Source organism: Branchiostoma lanceolatum, chromosome 8, assembly GCF_035083965.1.
Source record: "Branchiostoma lanceolatum isolate klBraLanc5 chromosome 8, klBraLanc5.hap2, whole genome shotgun sequence".
In the NCBI taxonomy this organism is placed as follows: domain Eukaryota; kingdom Metazoa; phylum Chordata; class Leptocardii; order Amphioxiformes; family Branchiostomatidae; genus Branchiostoma; species Branchiostoma lanceolatum.
In genome coordinates this window covers 15671838-15698215 of record NC_089729.1, presented here as the reverse complement: position 1 = coordinate 15698215, position 26378 = coordinate 15671838, and the positions used below count along the sequence as shown (strand labels likewise).

Here is a 26378-nt window from a genome sequence, read left to right as displayed (position 1 = left end):
CAAAATAGTATTTCTACTGATATGTGTTACAACTCCGTCCAGAACTTCGATGTTGTCGATTGCAGCAAACAAAGACCGGTTCCGGATAGCGAGATTCAGAGAAGGGTAGAGTAGAGTAGAGATTGTGTTCAACTCGATAGCTGTCGGCCGCGCCCACCGGCACGTGAGCAAGTGTATTCATAGCTTCTCTGCTCTCTGCTATTGGGATCCGCCCGACGGAACGCCATGCTGCAGTGTTTGAGATGTCAACTTTTTTATTTCGTCATGTTACATGTACGAGCCACATCATTTAGTGATTTACCAACTGACTCAGTGATGGAACTGTTACTATTTTGACAAAAATGGTTTTGATTACATTACGTTTGCACGATTAGCCCATTCACCAGGTATGACATGTACTTGGCGATCAATTAAGACTAAGTCTCCGATATAATAATTGGGTCTCGTGTCAGTTTGTCCGAAACTGTAGTTGTATGTATTACTAAGGGCAACAGTTCGATTCATTATATTTAGAGTTCAGATTGTAATTGTGGGAATGTTGCGAATTGATATTAGGTCTGACAAATGTTGCATAGTATTTATATCTTGATCGCGTCAAAAGACAACACTCATAGAAATCTGCGTAGCGTTATGAAATAAATAGTTACCATTTTTTTGCTAAAAGCAACCTTGAAAGTCCAACGTAATCCTTTGTCTGGAACTGCTATATTGAAGTGGTGCCGGTATCCTGTACTCCGCATACCGCACATACAATTGTGTTCGCGAAACAATTCTTATAAATCAGGCACACTGAGGTACTGACACATCGTCTTTGAAACACAAACAAACACACACACACACACACACACACACACACACACACACACACACACACACACACACACCGTACACCAGTTAACTTTAGCAAGCAACTGCTTACATGTGCGCTGCACGATAACATCGCGTCATTGCCCGTCTATAGCGGTTGCTGTTTTTGAAGACGAAAAATATTGAGAATCGTTGTGGAATTATTTTTACATTTCCAAAAGTTTGATATCCTCTCGACTAAACGATACTTACATCAGTTGTGAACCGTGTTTACTGAGACGATTCTATACTTTCTTGGACTCGTTTCGACATATGAAAGCTCCATCGAATTAGTCCACATGCCTATAGACGTTTTGCAGTTGCGATTATCATATAAAATCATACTGCTCGTTGAAATCAAGGAGGAACTATTTTGGTCACATAGAAGGATTAACAAATACATTTGTACTCGTGATGGTAAGGTTTGGTTGGTTTAGGCCTACCGCCAATCCTCATGAAGGTTTATAAAAATGCTCAATACTATTAAAAATGATGCAAGTATGTGTCGATAATGAAGTACCAGTCTGAGACTTTCTAACATAGCGCTGCTCTATCTCATGCACTGACCAACACGTTGACGTTGTATTTTTACAAAAAAATCCGTTCTCGTTATGAATTAAGATTTATCGATAAACTGTAATCCTTAGGAACGTTTGTCTGAATATTTTTCCCATAGGGGAGAATAAACATCTTTAATATTTTACATGGAATTCGGAACTCCGTAGTTCATCTAAATCGCACAAATGCGATATATTATCCCTCAAGTTTGAGGTGAAGACTACTTTGTCCACCTATGGAAAAATTTGCCGAGTCTTTGAAGTGGACTGCACTAGAACAAGGACCTTGACAAGAAGGATAATGAACGACGATTGGTCACCATGGCACACTTCTTTACTACAGACTTCAGTTCAAATCATGCTCACGTGGCTTTAAAACAGACGGATAAAAGCTACAAACCATGCATTTTATGTGGAAGAGCTGATCTTTCTTCCCATGGGTTAATATTTGGCTCTGTTGGTGACAATGGCGTTTTGAACAAATCGGACGATAATGGTTAGCGCTACGTCTCCTGCGACTGTCATGTTAGTAGGCGGTGGTTCCGTATAGATGTGCAAATAAAACGGGTGAAAATGTATTTAGGATACCCCTTTGCCTTTCTTGGCGTCTGACATCGCCTTGCCTTGTTGATAATGTTTAATATGATATGTGAAGTGCGATATTTTGAATGATTCTTTTAAAATCAAAGCGCAGGCTTTAGCCGGAAATGATTTTTTTTCAGAACGGTACGAGGTGGACCACCTGTTGACGACATTGCTGGCTTTCGGTAATTTCATAGCGATACTTCAAACAAGGAGGTTGGATCGTCTGAACATACCTAAACCGCGTGGGGTGTAACCAGCTGTACATCACAAAAGAAGGACTTAGAAAAGTTAAAAACTCTAGTGTTGCGCCACACGTCGGAGTACGGTACCCCCAAAATACCGTACCGATAGAGCTAAGCGATCTTACGCCTCCATTCTCCAAGAAATGTTGCGAATTGATATTGAATCTGATAAATGTCGCAGCTTATTCAGATCTTAATCACGTAAAAGACAACACTCATAAACATCTGTGTAGTGTTACAAAATAAGAATTGTTAGTTCTTTTTTTGCTTAAACCAACCTTTGAAACTTTAACTCCACCCCTTGCCTGACGCACTGCTATTCGAGTGGTACTCGGTAATCCCCGCCTCCAAGAAATGTTGCGAATTGATATTGAACCCAATAAATGTTGCAGCGTATTCAAATCTTAATCACGTAAATGACAACACTCATAAACATCTGTGTAGTGTTACAAGATACCTACCAGCATGTGGCATTACCCTAACCCTAACCCTAACCCTAACCTGTCCATACTTAGATGTTGAACATGCGTAACTTTCTGGTGCAACACAATGTTTGAAAACATTTTTCAGCTCAGAACTACTGAGTGAAATTTTTTTTTTTTCTTCTAATGATGCCCTTGGCATTAGATCACAAAAGAAGGACTTAGAAAAGTTAAAAACTCTAGTGTTGCGCCACACGTCGGAGTACGGTACCCCAAAATTCCGTACCAATAGCGCTAAGCGATCTTACGCCTCCATTCTCCAAGAAATGTTGCGAATTGATATTGAATCTGATAAATGTCGCAGCTTATTCAGATCTTAATCACGTAAAAGACAACACTCATAAACATCTGTGTAGTGTTACAAAATAAGAATTGTTAGTTCTTTTTTTGCTTAAACCAACCTTTGAAACTTTAACTCCACCCCTTGCCTGACGCACTGCTATTCGTGGTACTCGGTAATCCCCGCCTCCAAGAAATGTTGCGAATTGATATTGAACCCAATAAATGTGGCTGCGTATTCAAATCTTAATCACGTAAATGACAACACTCATAAACATCTGTGTAGTGTTACAAGATACCTACCAGCATGTGGCATTACCCTAACCCTAACCCTAACCTGTCCATACTTAGATGTTGAACATGCGTAACTTTCTGGTGCAACACAATGTTTGAAAACATTTTTCAGCTCAGAACTACTGAGTGAAAGTTTTTTTTTTCTTCTAATGATGCCCTTGGCATTAGATCACAAAAGAAGGACTTAGAAAAGTTAAAAACTCTAGTGTTGCGCCACACGTCGGAGTACGGTACCCCAAAATTCCGTACCAATAGCGCTAAGCGATCTTACGCCTCCATTCTCCAAGAAATGTTGCGAATTGATATTGAATCTGATAAATGTCGCAGCTTATTCAGATCTTAATCACGTAAAAGACAACACTCATAAACATCTGTGTAGTGTTACAAAATAAGAATTGTTAGTTCTTTTTTTGCTTAAACCAACCTTTGAAACTTTAACTCCACCCCTTGCCTGACGCACTGCTATTCGTGGTACTCGGTAATCCCCGCCTCCAAGAAATGTTGCGAATTGATATTGAACCCAATAAATGTGGCAGCGTATTCAAATCTTAATCACGTAAATGACAACACTCATAAACATCTGTGTAGTGTTACAAGATACCTACCAGCATGTGGCATTACCCTAACCCTAACCCTAACCCTAACCTGTCCATACTTAGATGTTGAACATGCGTAACTTTCTGATGCAACACAATGTTTGAAAACATTTTTCAGCTCAGAACTACTGAGTGCAAGTTTTTTTTTCTTCTAATGATGCCCTTGGCATTAGATCACAAAAGAAGGACTTAGAAAAATAAAAAACTCTAGTGTTGCCCCACACGTCGGAGTACGGTACCCCCAAAATACCGTACCGATAGCGCTAAGCGATCTTACGCCTCCATTCTCCAAGAAATGTTGCGAATTGATATTGAATCTGATAAATGTCGCAGCTTATTCAGATCTTAATCACGTAAAAGACAACACTCATAAACATCTGTGTAGTGTTACAAAATAAGAATTGTTAGTTCTTTTTTTGCTTAAACCAACCTTTGAAACTTTAACTCCACCCCTTGCCTGACGCACTGCTATTCGAGTGGTACTCGGTAATCCCCGCCTCCAAGAAATGTTGCGAATTGATATTGAACCCAATAAATGTGGCAGCGTATTCAAATCTTAATCACGTAAATGACAACACTCATAAACATCTGTGTAGTGTTACAAGATACCTACTAGCATGTGGCATTACCCTAACCCTAACCCTAACCTGTCCATACTTAGATGTTGAACATGCGTAACTTTCTGATGCAACACAATGTTTGAAAACATTTTTCAGCTCAGAACTACGGAGTGCAAGTTTTTTTTTCTAATGATTAAATTAAACAATAGGGACAACTTAACAATTTGAACACCCTTTCTATCCTTCGAGGAGAACAGACGCGACGAGCTGAATCGCAAGCGGCAAGCCAAGAAGGAAAAGAAACCCGACCCCAGCATTACTGTCGCGTGCCCATTGTGTGGACTGCGCGTCACTAGGCTTTTACGGCGTTGACATAATCATCGTTCTGCAAGAACTTCACTAGTGGCTCATGCAGGGCGATATGTGAAAACTAATTTAGAGCAGTAATACTGCGGGAAGTACTTTCTAACGAGACCAATGTTGTGCTGCTATAGCATATCGTACCCTTTATCCTGAAGTAAAATGTTACCTCTCAATACATCCGAAAATGAAAGAGGAAATGTTGACAATCGTTTCCCGTATGTTCTCAAAACCATAAACCTCCATCGTCCTCTTAGATTAACGAGATGACCTAGCAGTATGTGTTAGTTGTGTTTACTTGAATATGGCGTAGTATGCTTTGTAAAATGTTTAAAAACACTTGTGCTCTACAAGTCGCCCATTAGTCAATAATATACGAGACTCCTGTTTGTATTGTGATATGATAAAAAGCTTTTTCATGGTCCTTCAGTGTCCTGAACCGCAGAAAACAACACGAAACTATCAATTTTCCAATCACTGTTCAGCCAAAGTCTACTGGGGCGTGTTTGAAAACCCTTCAACCGGCGCTCTCAATATTTCTGATTCGACGTCTTCTGCAAACGCTCTACAAGTTAAGTAACCATTAGTCAATAATATACGGAAACTCCTGTATATCTTGTGATATATTAAAAAGCTTTTTCGTGGTCCAAGAGTGTCCTGAACCATAGAAAACAATACGGAACTATCAATTTTCTAAGTCTATACGGCGTGCGTGTATGAAAACCCTTCCAACTGCGCTCTCAGTATTTCTCTTTGGAGGTCTTTTTCAAACACTCCGACAAGTCATTCGTTAGTATATGATACACGAGACTCCTGTATATCTTGTTGTTTAAGGACAAGCGTTTTCATGGCCTTACAGCGTCCTGAACCTTAGAAAACAACACGGAACTATCATTTTTTTCAAACCGTTCAGCCGGTCTATCGAGGCGTGTATGAAAACCCTTCAAACGGCGCTCTTAATATTTCTGATTCGACGTCTTCTGCAAACGCTCTACAAGTTACACATTAGACAATAATATACGAGACTCCTATATATCTTATAATTTAAAAAAAAAAGCTTTTTCACGGTCCAAGGGTGTCCTGAACTTTAGAAAACAACACGGAACTATCAATTTTCAAATCACCGTTAAGCCGGTCTATCGGGGCGTGTATGGAAACCCTTCAAACGGCGCTCTTAATATTTCTGTTTCGTCGTCTTGTGCAAATAACGCTCTACAAGTTACACATTAGACAATAATATACGAGACTCCTGTATATCTTATGATATATCAAACAGCCTTTTCACGGTCCAAGAGTGTCCTGAACTTTAGAAAACAACACGGAACTATCAATTTTCCAATTACCGTTTAGCCGGTCTATCGGGGCGTGTATGAAAACCCTTCAAACGGTGCTCTCAATACTAGTACTTTAGTTGTCTATGATATAGTATCAGTACCCCGTTTCTAATGATGAAAATATCCTGTATATCTTGCGATATTAAAACAGGCCATGGTTATACAACATGGAGGGTCGTTTTCGATCTTACAGTTTTGTCACATTCATCGATAACTAAACGTCATCTGTTTTAACTTAGTTTTAGGTTTTATAAGATGCGCATTGGAATTTGAAATAACCACGCAAGTGTTGGCTGGAAATATAGGGAGGTACATGTACCTAGACTACCTGTCGGGTGTTCCTACAGTGTTCATTCTATACTGACTTCTATATTGAGATAAAGACATCGTCCATGCGGTACTGTGCAGTTTCTACCATATGCTCCGGTGTTGCACGACGGTTTCCTTGCACAATTCGAATGATAATTGACAAGGACAACATATATGAAATATATAACAAATAACCCAAATAACGAAAAGTTACTAGTATTTGAAGCGTCATGCATTAGATCTAGCAGTAGTCGAGGTTGTCCGATCTGACAGGTGGTGTGGGCTATATTTCCAGCTAATAATTGGACACAGAGGTACCCTTCATAGGTTCTAAAACGTCCAACAAAGCATCGGATCGTTAGATCAACACAATTCACAAGTGATGTTAAGTGATGTTGTTAAGTTGAGAGGATAACAGGCATTTGGAAATGTAAAAACAATCCTCAAACGATTCTCAACATTTCCTTCTGCAACAATACCTACCGTACAGGAAGACTAACTGGTACATGTGGCGCTACTGTAATATCGTGTCGCACATGAGTGGAAGGTTGATAGATTTCACTTGTGTTTATTTTGTGTGTGGTGCTCACGTGGGGTCGGTGGGTGTTACAGGTTCAACTCTTCAAATACAATGCGTCAATACTTCCAAACAAATGATTGATGATTCGCTGACACAACAGCAAAAGGCCTGGCTACCGCATGCTGTATGTGGAGTGCCCGGCAGTAGAGCTATAGCAACATGTCAGAATGAGGATTACATTGGAGTTTCAATCGTTATAAAAAATGGAAAAGAAAGTCTAATTCTACTTAAATTTCACAGGTGTAACGGAGTGCTGTCAAGATCTATAACGGTTTGCTGCAACATTTGTCAGATTTGATCCATCAATTCGCATCATTTTTTTCTTTGGTTCCGGTTGGACAAAAGAGACGAGAATATTTGCTGCATGAGAATGTTAGTACTGAAAAGCATTTACACAAGCGTTTACAAAAAGTTCCTCGCATATGTTCATTTTTTAGAATCTTATGAAACTTGTCCGTAAACTTGGGAAATAAAATATTTAGAGTTTAGTTGTAGAAATACGGGTAGGCAGAAAGCCCGACAGATGGTTCGTTTCGTGCTACGTTTCCAGTTAAAATGTGCGTGATGATTTTAAAGTAAGACAAGTAAATGAAAAGAAGACCTTTAAGTAAACACAATTCACAAGTAATGGTAAGTCTTGTCGGGAAGTTGGGAGGACGACAGACGTTCGAAACATGTAAAGCAATAATAAAACGATTCTCAACATAGCGATATCGAATTTGAAGTACGGTACGTATTGGTACTTTCATGGTACCGGTAACTCGACAAGACCTCCCATGGCCAGGAATAAATCTTCATATTTTAAGACCCGTTGACTCTTTTTATGACAGGACCGATGCTTCAACTCGAAAGATTCTGTAACATTATATTACATCTGGAGCTCAAGTTTCATTGCGTGCTGTGTGGAGAATGTCACATTTCAGTAAAAATGTACACAAAACAGCAGACGACAAAATCGCCTCACTACCCTATGCTATGTCCCCGGCGCATACATGTAGGTACTCGTCTGTGAATGTCGATGTCAGCTACTGCATCTCCAGCCAGTGAACCCCACCTACATACCATGTCTTAATGTAAATGTCAACTTCCTTCGTCACAAATGTTCTCCACCATATCTTTTCATGCATATTAGATAGATGTTGTTTTCAAACTCACCTGCTTCACACCATGCATTTTCGTCGGATGTAACTTGAAGGATTTTTCAATTAGTATCCTCATCTCTAGGGACACTTTTTTCTTATAATGCTTAGGGTTTGCTTAAGACACGGTTTTCCCATATTAATGAAAATATAATTACACGTATTTGTTTCGTTTCTTGCCTACGTATCGTAAGAATACGTTTAAAAACATTGCATTTCCTTAGCCTCCTTCGTAGACTTCTTGCAGCGCCCTTTCTAGCTCTGTCAGCAATAGAAAATCTTTACGGTTACGCCAAAAATAGTTACTCAAGCAACTGGATAAAATTTTGAAACAGTCAGAAGTTTAGGACAGCATCCGCTCCCTTGAAAGTCACGAATCGAATTGATCAGCGTTCGCCCAAAGAAATAAACGCCGGCGCTCTAAAAAGTCTGCGAAGGAGACTAGCATTTTCAAATACACCGGTACCTATTAGTCTGAATTCTATGAGTTGTTAGTTGTGCGAAAGCTAATTGTTAGTATGTTTCTTTGGTAGACACTTCAATGAAATCGAACTGACAAAAACGTAACATAACAAATTGGGGTCAACAGAACTCGACAACAAAACGTCAAAACGGAACAAAACAAAAAAACAAAACGTTCAAGTAAGTCTGTTCATCCTGTTTTCGAATTCTTGCACAGCATGGTCAAAAGTTGATAAAAGAGGACGAACCTGGAAAATATTAAAAAAGACAAACTTGATATTAATTTGCAGAAAAAGGGTGTGTTCTGGTAATAGATGTGACCCTGATGTATTTTGCGTCTATTCTCCATTGGCTGTCTCTTGCTTGTGGTACGTATACGGTCACATTTCCAAATCGGGGCCCGGTTTGCGGGAGCAAAAAATGAAAGTGTATGTCAAGAAATATACATTAAGTATGCTCATGATAACTATTTTTGACGTTTGTGTGTTTGTTGTCTTTTATATCATCAAGGAGGTTAAATATATTTTAACCTTGTGTTATCATATAGTATGATATACATAATACAATAGTATTCGTTCCCGCAAACTGCCAGGCCGGGCCCCGGGTTGGAAATGTGATGGTAGCATTAGTACGTCATGTTTCCTGCAGGCTGGCATATGCTGACCAGCTGAGTCAGTAGTTATGCCCCTGTCACACGGTCGACGAGTATTTGGTAATGATCAGAAAGTCGCCGAATCTCACAATCGCCCGAGAGTCGCGCCAATTCTTCGTCTGAAAATTTACCCTATCACGTTGAAAGTGGTTCATTGACCTGCCACCGGGCGTATTTTACAAAACCTCGTTGATTCTACTATTTTTTTTTACTGCCGAAAGTGTCATTTGGGCCCCGCTCTCTGGCGATTGCCAAGCTTCCAAAATGGACTTTATTTTGATTTCATAACTGAAATATAATGCAAGATAAAAAGGTATGATTCATTGGAAGACAACAAAACTCAAAACATGAATATAAATTGTCTCTTATCTATGAAATTCGTTGAGCGATCTATCAAACCGTTGACGCTCTACTCTCGAACAAAGCAGAGGTTGGTTAAAGAAGAAGATAGTGACCTTCTTCAATATCATATGCCGGTTGGGATCACAATCTAAATTCTTCCCCATCAACCTCTGCTTTTAAAGTTGGTCTGTCAACGGACATTATATAGGATAATGTCCTTGGTCTCTCAGCGTTCGCAACGCGGCCACAGCCTGTAGTGGCTGGGCTCGCAGAAGTCGTAGACTCATCTGCTGATCGATTCTACTGGTGAGTGGCTGTGTTACAGGGCCTTTCTAATGGGCCTTTCTCTTGCAAGGGGGAACAAGAGTTTATCGTCTCCATGATAATGGGATTGTGCTTTCCCTGGGGACCGTCATCGGCCGGCAAACCCGTAACCCAAAGTTTCCTTTTGTCATGCAAAACCGTACTAATTTGTCAGCAAGCGATCTTTTGGGAGAAGATTCTTTGGACCCTGACCAAGGAGGTTAAATTTAATACCTCCATGCCTGGACCAAGGAGGTTTTATATATAACCTCCTTGCCTGGACGTATATACTGTCCTGAAACCTCCGCAAACAGCATCTCATACCGGCCACTATATATATATATACAACATTGCTTTTCTAGTCTTTAACGCATTCAATTGTCACTGTCATATTCGCTATGTTTGCTAAGTATGGAGTCTGTATCTGTATAGCCGGTATATTAAACCGCCCCTCTGGATAAACACACCAGCAGGAATGTGCATTACTTTTTCATCTACATATTTTCGGAGAATTCATGAGGGCACTGTTAGTGTTACGATTGTTTCAACCATGGATACCTTTTCTTGAAGCAAGGCTCCTTACTTCAACACTTAAAGAAGTGGATACATTTTTTGGGAGCTTGAAGAATGAATCATATGCCTCCTATTCTATATAATCTGCAAACATAACAAACATCGATCTGTGGAATGTTATCACCTCCTTGATGTTTAATATCATTTCAAATAAAGACTTCAAATTCTGCAACTTTCAAGTATGAATGCTTGTGACAGCCCATTGAAGTTACACATCACATTCGCTACAAAAATAGTTCAAATCGGACGCGATCTGGCATCGAGAAAGGATTTGCACAACACAACACAACACACAGATCAATGGATCGTCAACGTTGTCATTCAAATGCTGGGACGACTACTTCCTGTGTATTGTTTCACATTTCCTCTTGAGACCAGCTCATGAATAATAGTTACTGTAGTAACACATCGGTGTCAGAGTTCAGTGTTATCTGGCGGGAAAATTAGTCCAGGCTTGGAGATGCATGGCTGGGAAAGATCCCGACATTGGACTGCAGGAGAACGACGTACTACACCTACGGTGGAGATTTGACTCTCGAAGAAACAAGGCGATACCGATGGGGAGGTACGTGTAATCTTGTTCAGTTAGGGAAGCTTTTACAGCACAGTCAGGCACTGATTAGTGATTGAACCTCCTTCTTGTTGCAAATATTGGGAGGGGGGCATATTCAATGTCCAATTCCTGAGTATAGCAACTTGAAAAGCTCGCTACGAACTAGCAGACCGGACCGGACCTCACTTGTCCTATTGCTGTGGAATACTGAATGTCACTTTCCGGACATTTGTGTCTGATAGACCAAGGTGGATATGCCAAGATTACGTGCATGGTCTGAATATGGCGGGAAAAGGCTGTGAAAGAATCCTGCATTTTGACCTGCGATCTTTGTTTAAAAGGTTAAAAGAGAAACACTTTAAGTTTTCACTACTTGCAAAATGCAAAAAGAAGGAAGAACTGCAAGGGACAAGTTGATTGATCATGCGGGTAACAGGTCAACTCGCCCCAAGTCCAACTCGCCCCAAAAATTTACTACCAACTCGCCCCAAATTGCGGCTTATCAAGATTGGCTTCATATGCATATATCCCACTTCTAAATATTGATTGACATGCTAAGAAAGCCTTGTGACTCTAATTTCAACTTTCTCTTCTCTGGTCGGCATTTAACGCCGATGGATGCAGGAAGCGCCGGCGGGCCATGTTGCATGTCGGCCCGCCGGTTCACCGGGACCTGCGCCCGCCCACTGTAATCTCAAGCATGGCTGACTGCTGGCTCAAGTTATTATTCAAGTTCATGCTCGAAGATGCTTAGTTTCCTAGCACATAGACCTCAGCAGTCTTTTGGATCGCCATGCTTGAGACTAGAGCTAGCGGCCGTGCACGGTGTCATGGCGGGCCGATATGCCGACCGGGTCCGCCAGCGAATACCTATCGCGAGTTCGTTGCCAAAATACGTCAAAAAAGGTAAATTAAAGTCAGAAGGTTTTGTTACTACGTAAAGTAATATTTACAAGTAGGATTCATGCATATAAAACCAGTATAAAACCAATTTTGATAAGTTTTAATTTGGGGCGAGTTGGTAGTAAATAGTTGGGGCGAGTTGGACTTGGGGCGAGTTGACTAGGGTATCAGGACAACTCGGCCCCTGGGACAACTCGGCCCCTAGCCATTCGGGACAACTCGGCCCCTAGCTCAGGACAACTCGGCACCGAACCTCAAAACTGACATAGATCAGCAAACAGAACAGGAACTTTTCAAAATCTACGTGAGGAATAAAACATGTTTAACTGCCAAACATTTCGTCTAAAAAAATAGGAATTGTGAAACTCTGCAGGTTATTTCCCCGGAACGCTTTGATAGTTTGAATATGAATAAGGAAGTTTTATCATCTCGGTTGTCTCGACGCGTTTTGAAAACCTACAAACTGTTATAATCTATGTCCAACAAAACATAATGAACTGCTATACATTTAGTTTCATCGGTAATAAGTTATAACCACTTTCATAACAGAACATAAGGGTAGCTAGTTCGTGAAAGAGCGTCGAAAATAACAAACAAAATGGCGTCGCCGCGCCGGCCCGCAACATGTTTTTGACGGTCTTGTAACGTTTGAGACTTACGGAAATACAAAAATGCTTATGTATGGACTGAGTTTAGTTTCTTAAAATTCTTGTTCCACTTATCAGCCTGTCAGATCGGTAGAATTGTCATTCTTCGAGCCCCAAATACACTTATCATGCACTGAGTAATAGGTGCCGAGTTGTCCTGAGCTTGGTGCCGAGTTGTCCTGAATGGCTAGGGGCCGAGTTGTCCCAGGGGCCGAGTTGTCTCGGAGACGTTGACTAGGATTCATCATGCGCACCAAGGAACTTTCTTTAGACCGATTTCACCCGGATTTCAGCCGTCCAACTTTCCCCGCTTGGGTGGCAAATCTATATTTACGGTTTACCGGAGACTTTGTCATGTTCGGTAAGTACCTTAATCTTTTATCACGAGCAGATCTTATGTTCATTAACTTTTTTAAAGTGGGCGGTGCTTCAAACGAGATATCTTACTAGCCGAATAAACCTGGTGCGTTACGCCTTGATGCGGTTTACCGGGTATGCAATACAAACAACAGCAAACAAACAAAAGCCGTCGGTGGGACCAAATCTCCAAGTAGATGTTGGGATTTACGAGTGCTTCTCTCGCTACTACAAGAAAACTTTATAAATCTTACAAAACACACACAAACTCAGCCGGATTCTAACATCTGCTTGGACTTGTAGGTTAGGAATGACCGGTGGCTAGATGGATGTTTATTTTCTCGTTTTAGGATTTTAACCTTGTTTAAAGCGCCACTGTTCGACGGTCCTTTGAACCAAGACACGGTTTTTAGATTTTTCTATGTTACAAATCGGAAATTTTGCCAACAGATTTAAACTCCTTTTAACAAAATAAAGTCGTAAAAAACTAATCTGAACAAGAAGGATGTTAGATATTTCACTAAAGAGCGAAAATCATGTCCGGCCGCTCACGATTTCAGGGGCAGAATATTTCTTATTTCAAAGTTCCCGGTGCGATACAAACTTGCTCACGTGCCGGGATGGCCAACAGCTATCCATCGTTACGCAATCTCGAGGCATCGTAGCCATCCTCACCCTACGACAACGACTTGCATCATATCCAAATATCCAGGACTAGGTATCCTCCGATTTTAGTGGTAGCGGCATTGACATTCATGCCACATTTGTAGCACTATTGGTAGAAATACCAGCAAAAAGAACATTGTTGCATTTGTAACGGTGGGGAATCCCGCCAGCTATCCCTGCGCCGGCCGGCAAGTCGTGAGAACTCTTGAGAAAATCAAATTCGCATGCAATAGGCCACGCCCACCGCAAAACTTCCAAGCAGTTCATCAAAGGCGCCGCCATTCATCACTGCATAGCAACCGGCCGAGCCCATAGCACACTTTCGGGCGGATTGCACGTGACATTTGCATGAATTTTCCATATTTGGAAAGCTAGAGTCACGTAAATTGTCTCGGGTTACTTTCGCTTGATTCTAGCGCGCGCGTGTTCGAGCAGGCTATAGTGCCCCACAGAAGATCACAGAACTTCCAGTGTTTACTTTACAACATGTCCGCGACGACGCTGGGAAAATGGGGTTGTCTGTTCCACCGACGACCAGAAGGGTATTTTTTCAATACTAAAACACGGCTGCAAAATTAGACCGCGCCGCGATGTTGCAAATACGGAGAATTTTGCCGCTCGCCGTGTTGTTGTTTTGTCTCTGAATGACCTTTGACCCGGCTTGCCGCTAGCATGTCGCGGGGCGCAGCCACGGCCGATCTCGGCCGTCTTTCGTGTTTCACGGCCGAGATCGACGATCTATTCACAACCACGCGGGCAGATTTGCCTCACGGATTAGTATACACAATAGGAATTATCGGTAGGAGGGGAAACATGTAGGTGTGAAGTGTGCATTGACCGGCCCAAGTGCGGGAGGGGCAATTCAAACGGCGACATTTTCACAGCGCAGTTCATTAGCCCGCCGGGTGGGACCATAAACCGGCATTTGTCGCCGTTCTCCCAGAAATTGTAACCTTTCCACTTCCATGGAACTCGGCCTGAGTCCATAAACCGAAAATGTCGCTAATTGGGGGCAATCTAAACGGCGACAATTTTAGAATTGTAACCAACACTAATTTATTGCCCAAAATGTAACCGAATTTGTCCATTTGTCGCTTTTCCGTAGTGTGGATGGATGCTGCTCTAACATTAACAGACTACTATACTATATATAGTATAGTAGTCTGTTAATGTTAGAGCAGCATCCATACTTTGGGTAACATTTATTGCTTTATTATAACCAGGGGGAGAACAGAGGCAGCTAAGGACGTGGCGGGCAGGTTCCCCAGGGTTCAGTACTGGGACCCACAGGAACCCAAGTTACTGACCTGCGAGGCTATCCTTCCTCCCCCTCCTGAGGAGAAGAAAGGGTCCAAGACTTCTTCACTCAGTGTTGTTGATATTCAGGTGTGTAATGTTACATATGTAAGATGTTTTGAATGTACATTTTGTAACAACATCTAGGCAACTCTTGGATTTTGCCCTTTTATGCCTCCTGTTTCTCTGTATGAATTGCAAATATTGTGTAGTCATGATTTCTTCTGTGTTTCAGCCGGATGTTATGGTGGTTTCGTTGTTCAGTACGCCGGAACACGGTATACTCTTGCAGGACGCGTACGCCACGGACACTGCGCACGGCGCTCTGATTGGCCTACAAGTTCCTTACTTTTACTTCACCAAGAAGGTATCGGTTTCAAAACCACAGTTAACCATTCATGTAGTTTAGCAGGTCTTATTTTCAACTGTAGATCTTCAGGATAGCCATCTCAAATAGGTACTGATATACAAAACAAAACAGCTAGATGGTGTTGCTTCTTCATATTGTTATACTGGAAAACAGCTTTTGCACAAACTGTAACTTGGGAAGTTTGAAATGTTGTACAGATGTTCCAGTTTAATTTCTTTATTTCCATTTCTCTGCACCCACGGATCACTTGCACAGACTGCTAAGGTACAATTTCCTGACGGCACTGTCTTGTAATTTTGCTATACATTTGTAGTTGTAATCTTCTTTGGAATGATTCATAACATTCAGCATAGCACTCACCACTGTCAAAAGACAGTCACGTACAATTGTTGATTGTATCTTATGTCTTATCTTATCTTTAGAGAAAAAAGCTGCATGTATTCCTGTAATTGTTAAGAAATAGAAAATCGGTATTAGCACATATCTTTATTACCTTCGCCAAGAAGGTTATGCAGAGAATAGTGTTTGTTTGTGTGTTTGTAACAAACAGCATAACTCCAGAAGGCTTGGATGGATTGTCTTGATATTTAGTAAGTGGGTAGGTCTTGATGAGACATGGAAATGATTAGATTTTGGGTCCCCTAGCGGCTTGTTACGGTACTGCAGCTGAACTTCCTGTTTTGATATCTCGTGTTCTGGACATGCTATAATCCTGATCTTTGTGTGGTAGATAGATCTTTGGACAGAGAGTAAGTGGTATAGGTTTTGGCCCCCTATTGTGTGTTTTTTTGAACTGCAGGAGTAGTTTTTTAAAAATCTATTCTATACAAATAACAAAACTGCCCGTGCCTCCATACATATTTCTAGGCTGGAGAGTCTTCCAAAGCGGAGGCCCAAGCCAGTACAACATCCTTGGTGCCTGAAAATGTTGCCCAACGTACGATGCGCGACTTCATCGGACTGGAGGAGAGCGATAAGAACTCACGGGACGCCATGATGAACTTCAGTTACTTCCTGACGATAGGGAACATGGATGAAGCCTTCAAGGCCATAAAACTCATCAAAAGGTAATAAAACTTATCAAAAGCTCTCTTCAAAATATTAACCATACATAAATATATATGAGGTTTTGCGGTAGTTTTATATTCCCGGTTTTCGCTGCGACCGCCTCACCACAAACTTAAAACCACCGCAAAGATTTTTGTCCAATACTGTAGCAGTATGTGACTATAGCACTGCCGTGAAATCAAAACCACAGCGAACACTCCATTCTCCCCTTACGCGAAATAAATACCATGCGAACTTAAATGCATTTACAGTACTCTGTTAACCCTTCTCCTGCTGCTTAACTCTATTACCAAAAGAATTGGGTGACAAACAGCTACATGTATGTACTTCAATGTGCTAAAGGTTAAGGTTACAGAAAAAATTTAATGATTTGAAACATTCTCTTGCCTCAGGTTGTGAAGATATGATAACTAGTGGTTAGAACAACTTTGATATGAAAATTCATGGTGTTTTCTCTTTGTTGGAACACAGCTAAGAAATGCACAAACGACTTTGACATGTTTTGTTTTCAGTGAGTCGGTGTGGGAGAACATGGCGAAGATGTGCGTGAAATCCCGCCGTCTGGACGTAGCACGGGTTTGTCTAGGAAACATGGGGCATGCCCGCGGGGCGAGGGCACTGAGGGAGGCCGACAAAGAACCGGAACTGGACGCTAAAGTGGCCGTGCTAGCCATACAGCTTGGGCTGAATGTAAGTTTTTTGAGCCATGTTTAGTGATTTGTATGTCAATCAATAAGAACATTTTTAACTTAAGATACCTATGATTATTGGAATTAAGATTTAGTGCATAAGAAGTACAGTCAAACCTACCCAAGAAGAACACTCAGGACCAATAAAATCTGGTCTGTGTGGACAGGTGGTCACTATAGACAGGATTCTCAATGGTTGTGTCAATGGGGAAAATTATCTAAGGGGCCAGCAAAAAGTGGTCACGTTGGCCAGGTGGTCCTTATGTACAGGTGGTCACTTGTACAGGTTTAAATGATATTTTTCATTGACAATGTAATGGTAAATGTTTATCTGCAACATTCATTTCTCAACCAATCAAGCCTCTACCAGTACCATGCATTTTGAGGCTTGTAACTCCAACAGGTAGGCTGGGGTTAGAACCCTAAACTTTATGATCCTAGAGTGCAATTGCTAATGGACTGAATGATATGTTTTACAGGATGATGCAGAAAGACTTCTGAAACACTGTAAGAGGTATGACCTACTGAACGAGCTCTACCAGTCCACTAACCAGTGGAACAAGGCTTTGGAAACGGCCGAGGCCCACGACAGGATCCACCTCAGAACCACCTACTATCACCACGCCAAGCACCTGGAGGCGCAGAATGACCTGCTGGGGGCAGTACCCAAGTAGGTCATAGGGCAGGTCGTAGGTTAGGTCATAGGTCAGGGATCAGGTATAGTCCAGTAAAAGTGTTTAAGAGACTATGATTCTTCAGCACCAGGGACAGGCACAGTTAAGTAAAAGTATTTAAGAAACAATAATATATTAGTACCAGGAACAGGTGCAGTTCAGTGAAAGTGTTTTAGAAACAATAGTACTTCAGCACCAGGAACAGGTACAGTTCAGTGAAAGTGGTTTTATGGACAATAGTACTTCAGCACCAGGGACAGGGATAGTTCAGTAAAAGTGTTTAAGAGACTATGATTCTTCAGCACCAGGGACAGGCACGGTTAAGTAAAAGTATTTAAGAAACAATAATATATTAGTACCAGGAACAGGTGCAGTTCAGTGAAAGTGTTTTAGAAACAATAGTACTTCAGCACCAGGAACAGGTACAGTTCAGTGAAAGTGGTTTTATGGACAATAGTACTTCAGCACCAGGGACAGGTACAGTTCAGTGAAAGTGTTTTAGAGACATTAGTACTTCAGGGACAGGTACAGTTCAGTGAACGTGTTTTTATAGACAATAGCTACTTCAGCACCAGGGACAGGTATAGTTCAGTAAAAGTGTTTCATGGACAATAGTACATCAGCACCAGGGACAGGTACAGTTCAGTAAAAGTGTTTCATGGACAATAGTACATCAGCACCAGGGACAGGTACAGTTCAGTGAAAGTGTTTTTATGGACAATAGTACTTCAGCACCAGGGACAGGTATAGTTCAGTGAAAGTGTTTTAGAAACAATAGAACTTCAGCACCAGGGACGGGTACAGTTCAGTGAAAGTGTTTTTATGGACAATAGTACTTCAGCACCAGGGACAGGTATAGTTCAGTGAAAGTGTTTTTATGGACAATAGTACTTCAGAACCAGGGACAGGTATAGTTAAGTGAAAGTATGTGTGAAAGAATAGTCCTTCAGCACCAGGGACAGGGTTAAGTCCAATGAAATAGCCTCTGCATACTTAATGATTTGATAATCTTACATGTTTGCTCAAGTTCTAAACTTATTTTTCGTCCTCTCATAGTTATGAGAAGTCAGACACCCACAGATTCGAGGTGCCTCGAATGCTGTTTGACGACCCGCAGTCACTGGAGGCCTACATCATGAAAACTAAGGACAAGTGAGTCAGATAATTCACTTAGAATAAAGTCCTAAATCCTTTAGTTAAAGTTAAAGTTAAAATCCTCCCACACCATAATTGATGTATAGGGCGGTGCCCATCTCCGTTTCATAGCCCTGGGCCACACTGTGGTGCAATCACTGCAGCAGGGGGCTAGTCCACTGGCAGTGGAGTGTGTTTATTTAACTTCCATACTGTTTCAGAAGTATGTACCATTTTTATAAAGTCTTTGGTATGACTCAATGCGCCTCTTGTTCAGAGGTGTCCTACCTGGGGCTCGAACCCCAGTCCTTCTGGTCCAAGTAATTTGAACCAGATGAACCACTACACCACAGGGACACCCCCCCCCAAATCCTTTAAACATAGGTTATACGTGCCAAATTACTCAAGCAACTGAATAAAATTTTGAAATCAGACATTTCAGACAGCATATGCTGTCTTTCGTCAGTGACTAAAGGGAAGAACTTGAGAACCAGGTTTTATACTAAAACTCTGAATTGATATGTTAATGTGGTTAAGACAGCAGATACTGTCTGAAACAAATGACTATTTCAAAATTTATCCAGTTGCTTGAGTAACTGTCATTTAGCGTATCTTATTACCTGGATGTCTAACCTTCATCAATATATCATAGGTGTTGATTTTTATCTTCTTTCTTTGACTGCAAAATTTTGCCAAACAGCATAATACGTTTCGCAGGCTTTACTTGATTTTGGTGTTATTTTTCCCAGAGCATTACGAAAGTGGTGGGCCCAGTACATGGAGAGTACAGGTGAAATGGAGGCGGGGCTACAGTTCTATGAGGCAGCTGGAGACTACCTGTCATTGGTCAGAGTCTACTGTTACTGTGGCAACATGGACAAGGTGAGCACTGGGGACCTTCCTCAAAGTTCTTTTACAATCCAAAACAACAGTTGTTCTTTATGCAGTCTTAAGAAATGATTCTATCCAAGTTTCAGTCAAGAAAGTTTTTAGAATCAATGAATTAACCAGAAAACATGTCCGGCTTCCAGGCAGCTGAGATAGCCAATGAGACGGGCGACAGGGCGGCGTGCTACCATCTGGCCCGGCAGTACGAAACCCAGGACCGTATCAAGGACGCTATCCACTTCTTCACACGGGCGGGAGCGTACGGCAGCGCCATCAAGCTGTGCAAGGTAGAACTGCATTTCCTGATCTGTTTTGAAGCTATCACTTACTAATCTGGAGAATGACATCTTTGTTGTTTGCAAAGTATACTCTGTTTAAAGTTATGTAATTAATTTGGGATTGTTTTTCCTTTTTAGGAACATGGATATGAAGACCAACTGATGAACTTGGCTTTGCTGAGTACACCTCAAGACATGTTAGAGGCAGCCAGGTGTGTATGACTATGTTAAAAATTGTCCCACATTAAACTTTCCTATTACATATGGTATATTCAGGAGAACATCATGCTATGTGAACATGATTTGAAATTTGAAATGATATTATAATAGTTTCTCTGTAAAAAATAACTTTTATCCCAGTTTTGTTGCTTTTTATGTAGTGGTTTACTTGATAACAGATGAGTAAATAAATGATTACAATGTGTTTGTTGTTGACAGGTACTATGAGAAAAGGCCAGGGATGGAGGACAAGGCTGTAATGTTGTACCACAAGGTTAGCACTGCTCCAGTTACTTAACCTGTGACCTGAGAAGGCTGCTTTATGGCAACATACAGTATTTTAATTAGAACGACTACCCTCAAAAGACAGGCTGGCAATGGTTAAGAAAATATAAGACATTCTGTGGCTGAGATAGTGATGTGTGGCTGTCAGTTTTTAGATTTTCATCCCTAGGGTTGTGGTACATGCATGGTGTATTTTCGTTGTGTTTATCTTATAATGGCATCAAATGGCTGAGTGGACATGAGATTGAGAGATCGCTGGTCCTTGTGAAGGGCTCTTTACACAACTTTCCTCGCTCCACCCAAGTGTAAATGGGTACCTGACTTCGCTTGGGGAGTAAAAGGCGGTGGAAGGAGAGGGATGGACTCCTCCTTCCAGTTCTGTGCCTTAGACACACTGCACATGTCCTTATTGCCTCAAGAAAAAAGGCTATGAGACCTCTACCTTTACGTTATGTTATAGGCTGTGTAGGTTCTGTACAGGGAGGCCACATTCAATAACGCATTGTTGCCTGTTCCCAGGGTGGTCACTTCTCCAAGGCCCTGGAGCTAGCCTTCAGGACGCAGCAGTTCGCGGCGCTACAGCTGATCGCAGAGGACCTGGACGAGAAGACAGACCCCGTCCTGCTCAACAAGTGTGCGGACTTCTTCATGGAGCACGGGCAGTACGACAAGGCCGTGGAACTGTTGGTGGTCGCCAGAAAGGTGCGCCGGGAAAGTAACTTTGGAAAGACATGCTGATTTACAGTTTTGCCTTTTTTCTCTATGAAATAGCTGCAAAATCAGTTTATAGCTGGGGTTCAAAGTTTCCCCATATCTGTATCTGTATCTATATAGCCGGTATAACCGCCATTAGGCGTAACACACCAGCTTCGCAGGAACGCGGCACGGCAGCAGCTGGTCATATTACACCGAACGGTCTGTTACACCTAGTCTTTGCATATCTGACTGCAACCGTTCTTTAAAGCTACTTAGTGAGGAAGCTCCTACAGTACTCCTACAGTACTTAAGATAGGATTTGCTGTATTAACCTTTAGCACACTGAAGTAGCCATTTAGCACTCTATTCTTTATTGTTACTGAGTTAGCCAGCAGGGAGAAGGTTAATCAATTTGGTCAAATTGGAGAAGGATATAGGTAAACTTTGCCAAGAAGAATATGGGTTTGTTGCCTTATCCTAAAAGCTTATTTTTTCTATAAGACGCAACTGCAATGGCCCTCAAAGGTTCAATATGAAAACACCTGCGGGTGTGGTTGATGGACGAAGTAGAATTTACTTTATTTATTGTTTATCTTCTAGTGACGCTGAAGAAGAGTGATGGATGTTGCTCGAATCATCCAGAAGTAAATCTCTGTTTGTGGAGTTTGAATTGTCTTTATAATTGTTTATCATTTTTTATCATTGTGTTGACAGTATGTTGATGCCCTGGAGCTGTGCATGCAGCACAATGTGACGATCACGGAGCCGCTGGCGGAGAAGATGACCATCCCGAAGGACTCAATGGAGTTCGATGCTGAGTACCGGACGCAGCTCCTGGAGAGGCTCGCGGACTGCTGCATGAAGCAAGGGTCGTACCACCTGGCCACCAAGAAGTACACACAGGCTGGCAACAAGATCAAGGTCTGTTTTTTTGTTTGGTTACATGGCAGCTGAGTCTTTTTAGGTTTGTTCATTTTTGTGTCTGTGTGTTATGTCTGCGCGTGAGTGTGTGTGTATATTGTGTCTGCATGTGTGTGTGTGCACATTTGTATTTGTTTTGTCTATGCAAGGAGGTCTATTATACCTCCTTGGTCTGTGCATATTCATGTGTGTGCGTAGATCTTGTTGTGTCTGTGCATGTATTCTGTCTGTGTGTGAGTGCATGCATGTGTGTGTATGTGTTGTGTCTGCAAGAGTGTGTATGTATGTTGTGTATGTGCATGTGTGTGTGTAGATCTTGTTGTGTCTGGACATGTGTGTGTATGTTGTGTCTGTGCCATGTATGTGTAAGTGTGGGGTCTGCATATATGTGCTAATGTATGTGTGTCTGTTTCTGTGTATCTATGCAATGTCATAGGTTTTCTGAACCATCTCGCCAAACCTAACTATTTTCTTTTATTTCAGGCTATGCGGGCTCTCTTAAAGTCAGGCGACACCGAGAAGATCATATTCTTTGCGGGTGTGTCCAGACAGAAGGAAATCTACGTCATGGCCGCTAACTACCTCCAGTCGCTGGACTGGCGGAAAGACCCGGAAATCATGAAGAGCATCATCGGATTCTACACCAAGGGCAGGGCGCTGGACTCACTGGCAGGGTTCTACGATGCATGTGCCCAGGTAAGTGGTCTCACACTGTTGTTCCACAAGGGTAGAGCTTTGCAGAAGAACTGTGGTGGGAGATCATGATGTATGACTGTTACTGCAGCTTTTAACCTCATAGACACATTGAACATTGATTTGATTTAGTTAATATTTTTATGCAGTAACAAGTAGGTTTTTGTAAATCATTTTGGCCTCCATTCCACAAGACATGTTACAGCATTGCACTGCAATCTCGCTGTGACTTGAATTGAATTTGTGTCTTTCTTGACTTCATAATTCGAATATCCTTCAAAATTTGAAAGTATGACAGAAAAGACAAAATAGCGCACAAAGCGTATTTGCACAAAACGAATATCCTGCAAAATTTGAAAGTATGACAGAATTAGCAAAATAACGCACAAAGCGTATTTGCACAAAACGAATATCCTTCAAAATTTGAAAGTATGACAGAAAAGACAAAATAGCGCACAAAGCGTATTTGCACAAAACGAATATCCTGCAAAATTTGAAAGTATGACAGAATTAGCAAAATAACGCACAAAGCGTATTTGCACAAAACGAATATCCTGCAAAATTTGAAAGTATGACAGAATTAGCAAAATAACGCACAAAGCGTATTTACCTTCACATAAAAATATTTATTATCTATCTAATATAGTATTAATTCGTTGAGCGTTCTGTCAAATTCAAGGTTGCAGCATGGTTGCAGCGAGTTTTCCGCCCAAGTAGAAAGGAGTGTGAACAAACAGCAATTCGCATAACCGTGTGTCATACACATGTTTACAGGTTGAAATAGACGAGTACCAGAACTACGAGAAGGCGCTGGGCGCCCTGAGCGAGGCGTACAAGTGCATGACGAAAGCGAGGATGAAGAACGCCTCGGAACAGGAGGAGAAGGTGGCCAACATCAAGCACAGAGTGGCACTCATCAAGAAATTCCTGCAAGCCAGGAAGTGAGTGGGAAACTTGTGAAAAGTTTTCAGTTTGATTTTGTTGTTTTTTGTTTTTTTTGACTAGACACTTTGTGGCAAAGAAGGACAAATTGATTATTTTCTTTGGTTTCAAAAATTTACATCAGGCAAAATTTGTACTAGATTTTCTTATAATAGGGTACTGACCAAGTATTTGCAGTAATTTAATGTTTCAGGACAAAATTAATTAATAAACCATGTGTAGACACAGATGAATAAAACCATTGAGTGAGGCTTTGCTTGTGTAGATGTTAAAAGTTTGTGCCACAAGTGATTTCAATGTGTCATAAGAAATTAACTGCAGTTTGATTATAATCTACTAGGTGGAGCAGCAACAACATTCAGTGGCAAACAGCAAAAGTGAACAGGTTGTGCTTTTTCATGTAGGAAGTTAGCTTTAATTGCTGTGTGTCTTTCCAGGGTGTATGAAGATGACCCAGAAGAAACCATGAAGCAGTGCCAGGTACTACTGGAGGAGTCAGACTTGGACTCGGCCGTGAGAATCGGTGACGTGTACGGACTCATGATCGAGCACTACGCACGGCTGGAAAACTACCCCAGGGTACGATCACATAACAATGTAGATCTGCTTTTATAAAAAAAAACAGAAGGCAACCATAGAAAGGTTGTAGATATACAAAAATACAACTATTGATTTTGTAGAGTGGATCTTCAAGCATATATATAGTGGGGGCATCGTCATTGGATAGTTTTGAACAACACTTGACATCGAAAATTAAAGGTTGAAATTGAAAATTTGTTCAGAGTAATGTCGCCAGCTACCACTGCTTTGTGCCTACCAATCAAGTCTTACAACAGGCTTATGCTAAATAGGGGTATAGTGGTTGACCAATGAAAATACAGATACAATTGATTCAATTAAGTGATGTATAATTCCTTGTAGGCTTACCAGCTCATGGAAGAGATGAGACAACGCATCCCGACCGTCAACATGGCGTACTACGTGAACATGCGTACGATCGAAGCCGTCCATCGTGCCTTGGACATCCCACTGGGCCGCGGGATGGGCGCTGAGAAAAACATGCGGGCAGAAAGTATGGAAGATGAGCTCGAGGACGAAGGGGAAGAGGTAGAGGAGGATGTGGCAGAGGACTATGACGACCAAGTCTAACTAGTTCTTCACTTTATAATGTTTTAACCTTTTCCCTGCTATAGGTGCTTTTTTGCCTCAAATATCTGTTGGTTACAGCGTTAGGCAGCAGTGTGGAGGTTAGCAAAGAATGCAAAATATTGGCAAGATTTTTAAAATTCTGATTTTTTTCTTTGGTATACAAAAAATTACCCTGGGATCCAGAGCATATGTACCGGCCCGCGCTCCGATTTACCCGGGCCTACCCTTCCGCTCCCCCCGAAGATCTACCCCGCCCCACTATCCGCTAGCCACCCAAACTCCACAGCCGGAACAAAGACGAGAGCGGATCTTGTTTGGCTAGCGGGAAGTGGGGCGGGGTACGTTGTCGGGCCAGCGGGAGGGTAGGTCGCGAGGAAGCTCTGGGCACGGGCCGGTGTAGGTCCACGCTCGGTATAATTGCTCTGGATACCAGGGTAACAAAAAATGTACTTGTGTTGATGGTGATGTAAAGTCCACAGTCTTTTGAGAATTTTTTTTTTACCATATGTCAAGTAAACTTTAAAGAAGGACAAAAGCAAAAATAGCAATCTAGGTTTGCTTTCAAAATGTTTGATATACCATCCCTCCACCCATAGAAATATTGGTAGGTAAAGTAGGTACAAAAGTGCCTCCGCCCCAGAGGTGTCACCAAAAAAAGTGCTAAAATATAATTGTTTTACATGTTTTTTTTGGCAAAAGAAACTTTCCATGGTAAACAGTAATCATCACAAGTGTACTTCTCCAAAGATAATCAACGCTGACAAGAAAAGCAAATTAGAAAAAAATGTACATAACTATGTAAAACATGTACATATTGGGTTTTGCACAACATAGTTGCTAAAAAATAGTATGAGTTTATATCTTTACTTGTGCCCACCAATATCGTATTTCCAAGTAAGTCTTGTAAATGGTAGTTATGTTTATGACAATATAATGAAAACTCAGAAAGAGATGTTTGATGAATTATGAATGATATTGTATATAATGGCTTTCTGAAAAATGAGGTCTGTAGGTACATATTATCAATTGATTATTGATATTATTAAAGAGTAGGGGAGAAATTGTCTTTGAGTAACAAATCTACAAAAGATTGCAATGTCTAATGCTAGTCTGTTTGAATTGAGTGTATATTTTTGGCAAACACATTATTTGAGTGATTGGAAGTTCACCGAGCACCAGCTTAAGATATTCTGAAATAAAAAGTTGAAGATAATATTGACGTTTCTGTAAGTGTATGGTAGGAACTATTCTAAAAAAATGTTTGGTATAATAATTTCACATTACTACGTTAGCTAAACCTTGCGTTATATCAAATGTTGTATTTGTCATTCTAACTTTCCACCAAACACACGTAAACGCAAAATCGTTGCGATAGAACCAGGCGAGACTCGCAGCCAATCAACAATCCGCATTAGAGACACGCCCACGACACGCCTCCTTTGTCATTGCCACATG

At 41.3% G+C, this 26378-nt stretch overlaps 1 protein-coding gene across 1 annotated transcript in view; it reads left to right on the top strand.

Annotated features, from left to right (window-relative positions):
• Positions 1-26136, top strand: part of LOC136439509 (intraflagellar transport protein 140 homolog) — a 37689-nt gene extending 11553 nt beyond the window's left edge. The window contains exons 14-29 of the mRNA XM_066434927.1: positions 14845-15007; positions 15153-15284; positions 16155-16354; positions 16868-17045; positions 17524-17714; positions 18775-18870; positions 19602-19734; positions 19884-20027; positions 20157-20230; positions 20457-20511; positions 21042-21224; positions 21933-22139; positions 22623-22835; positions 23607-23773; positions 24212-24353; positions 24696-26136. Of these exons, the coding sequence (XP_066291024.1) occupies positions 14845-15007; positions 15153-15284; positions 16155-16354; positions 16868-17045; positions 17524-17714; positions 18775-18870; positions 19602-19734; positions 19884-20027; positions 20157-20230; positions 20457-20511; positions 21042-21224; positions 21933-22139; positions 22623-22835; positions 23607-23773; positions 24212-24353; positions 24696-24923 (2506 nt within the window). The 3' untranslated portion in view covers positions 24924-26136. The remainder of the gene's footprint in view (positions 1-14844; positions 15008-15152; positions 15285-16154; positions 16355-16867; positions 17046-17523; positions 17715-18774; positions 18871-19601; positions 19735-19883; positions 20028-20156; positions 20231-20456; positions 20512-21041; positions 21225-21932; positions 22140-22622; positions 22836-23606; positions 23774-24211; positions 24354-24695) is intronic.
• The last annotated feature ends 242 nt before the right edge of the window (positions 26137-26378 follow it).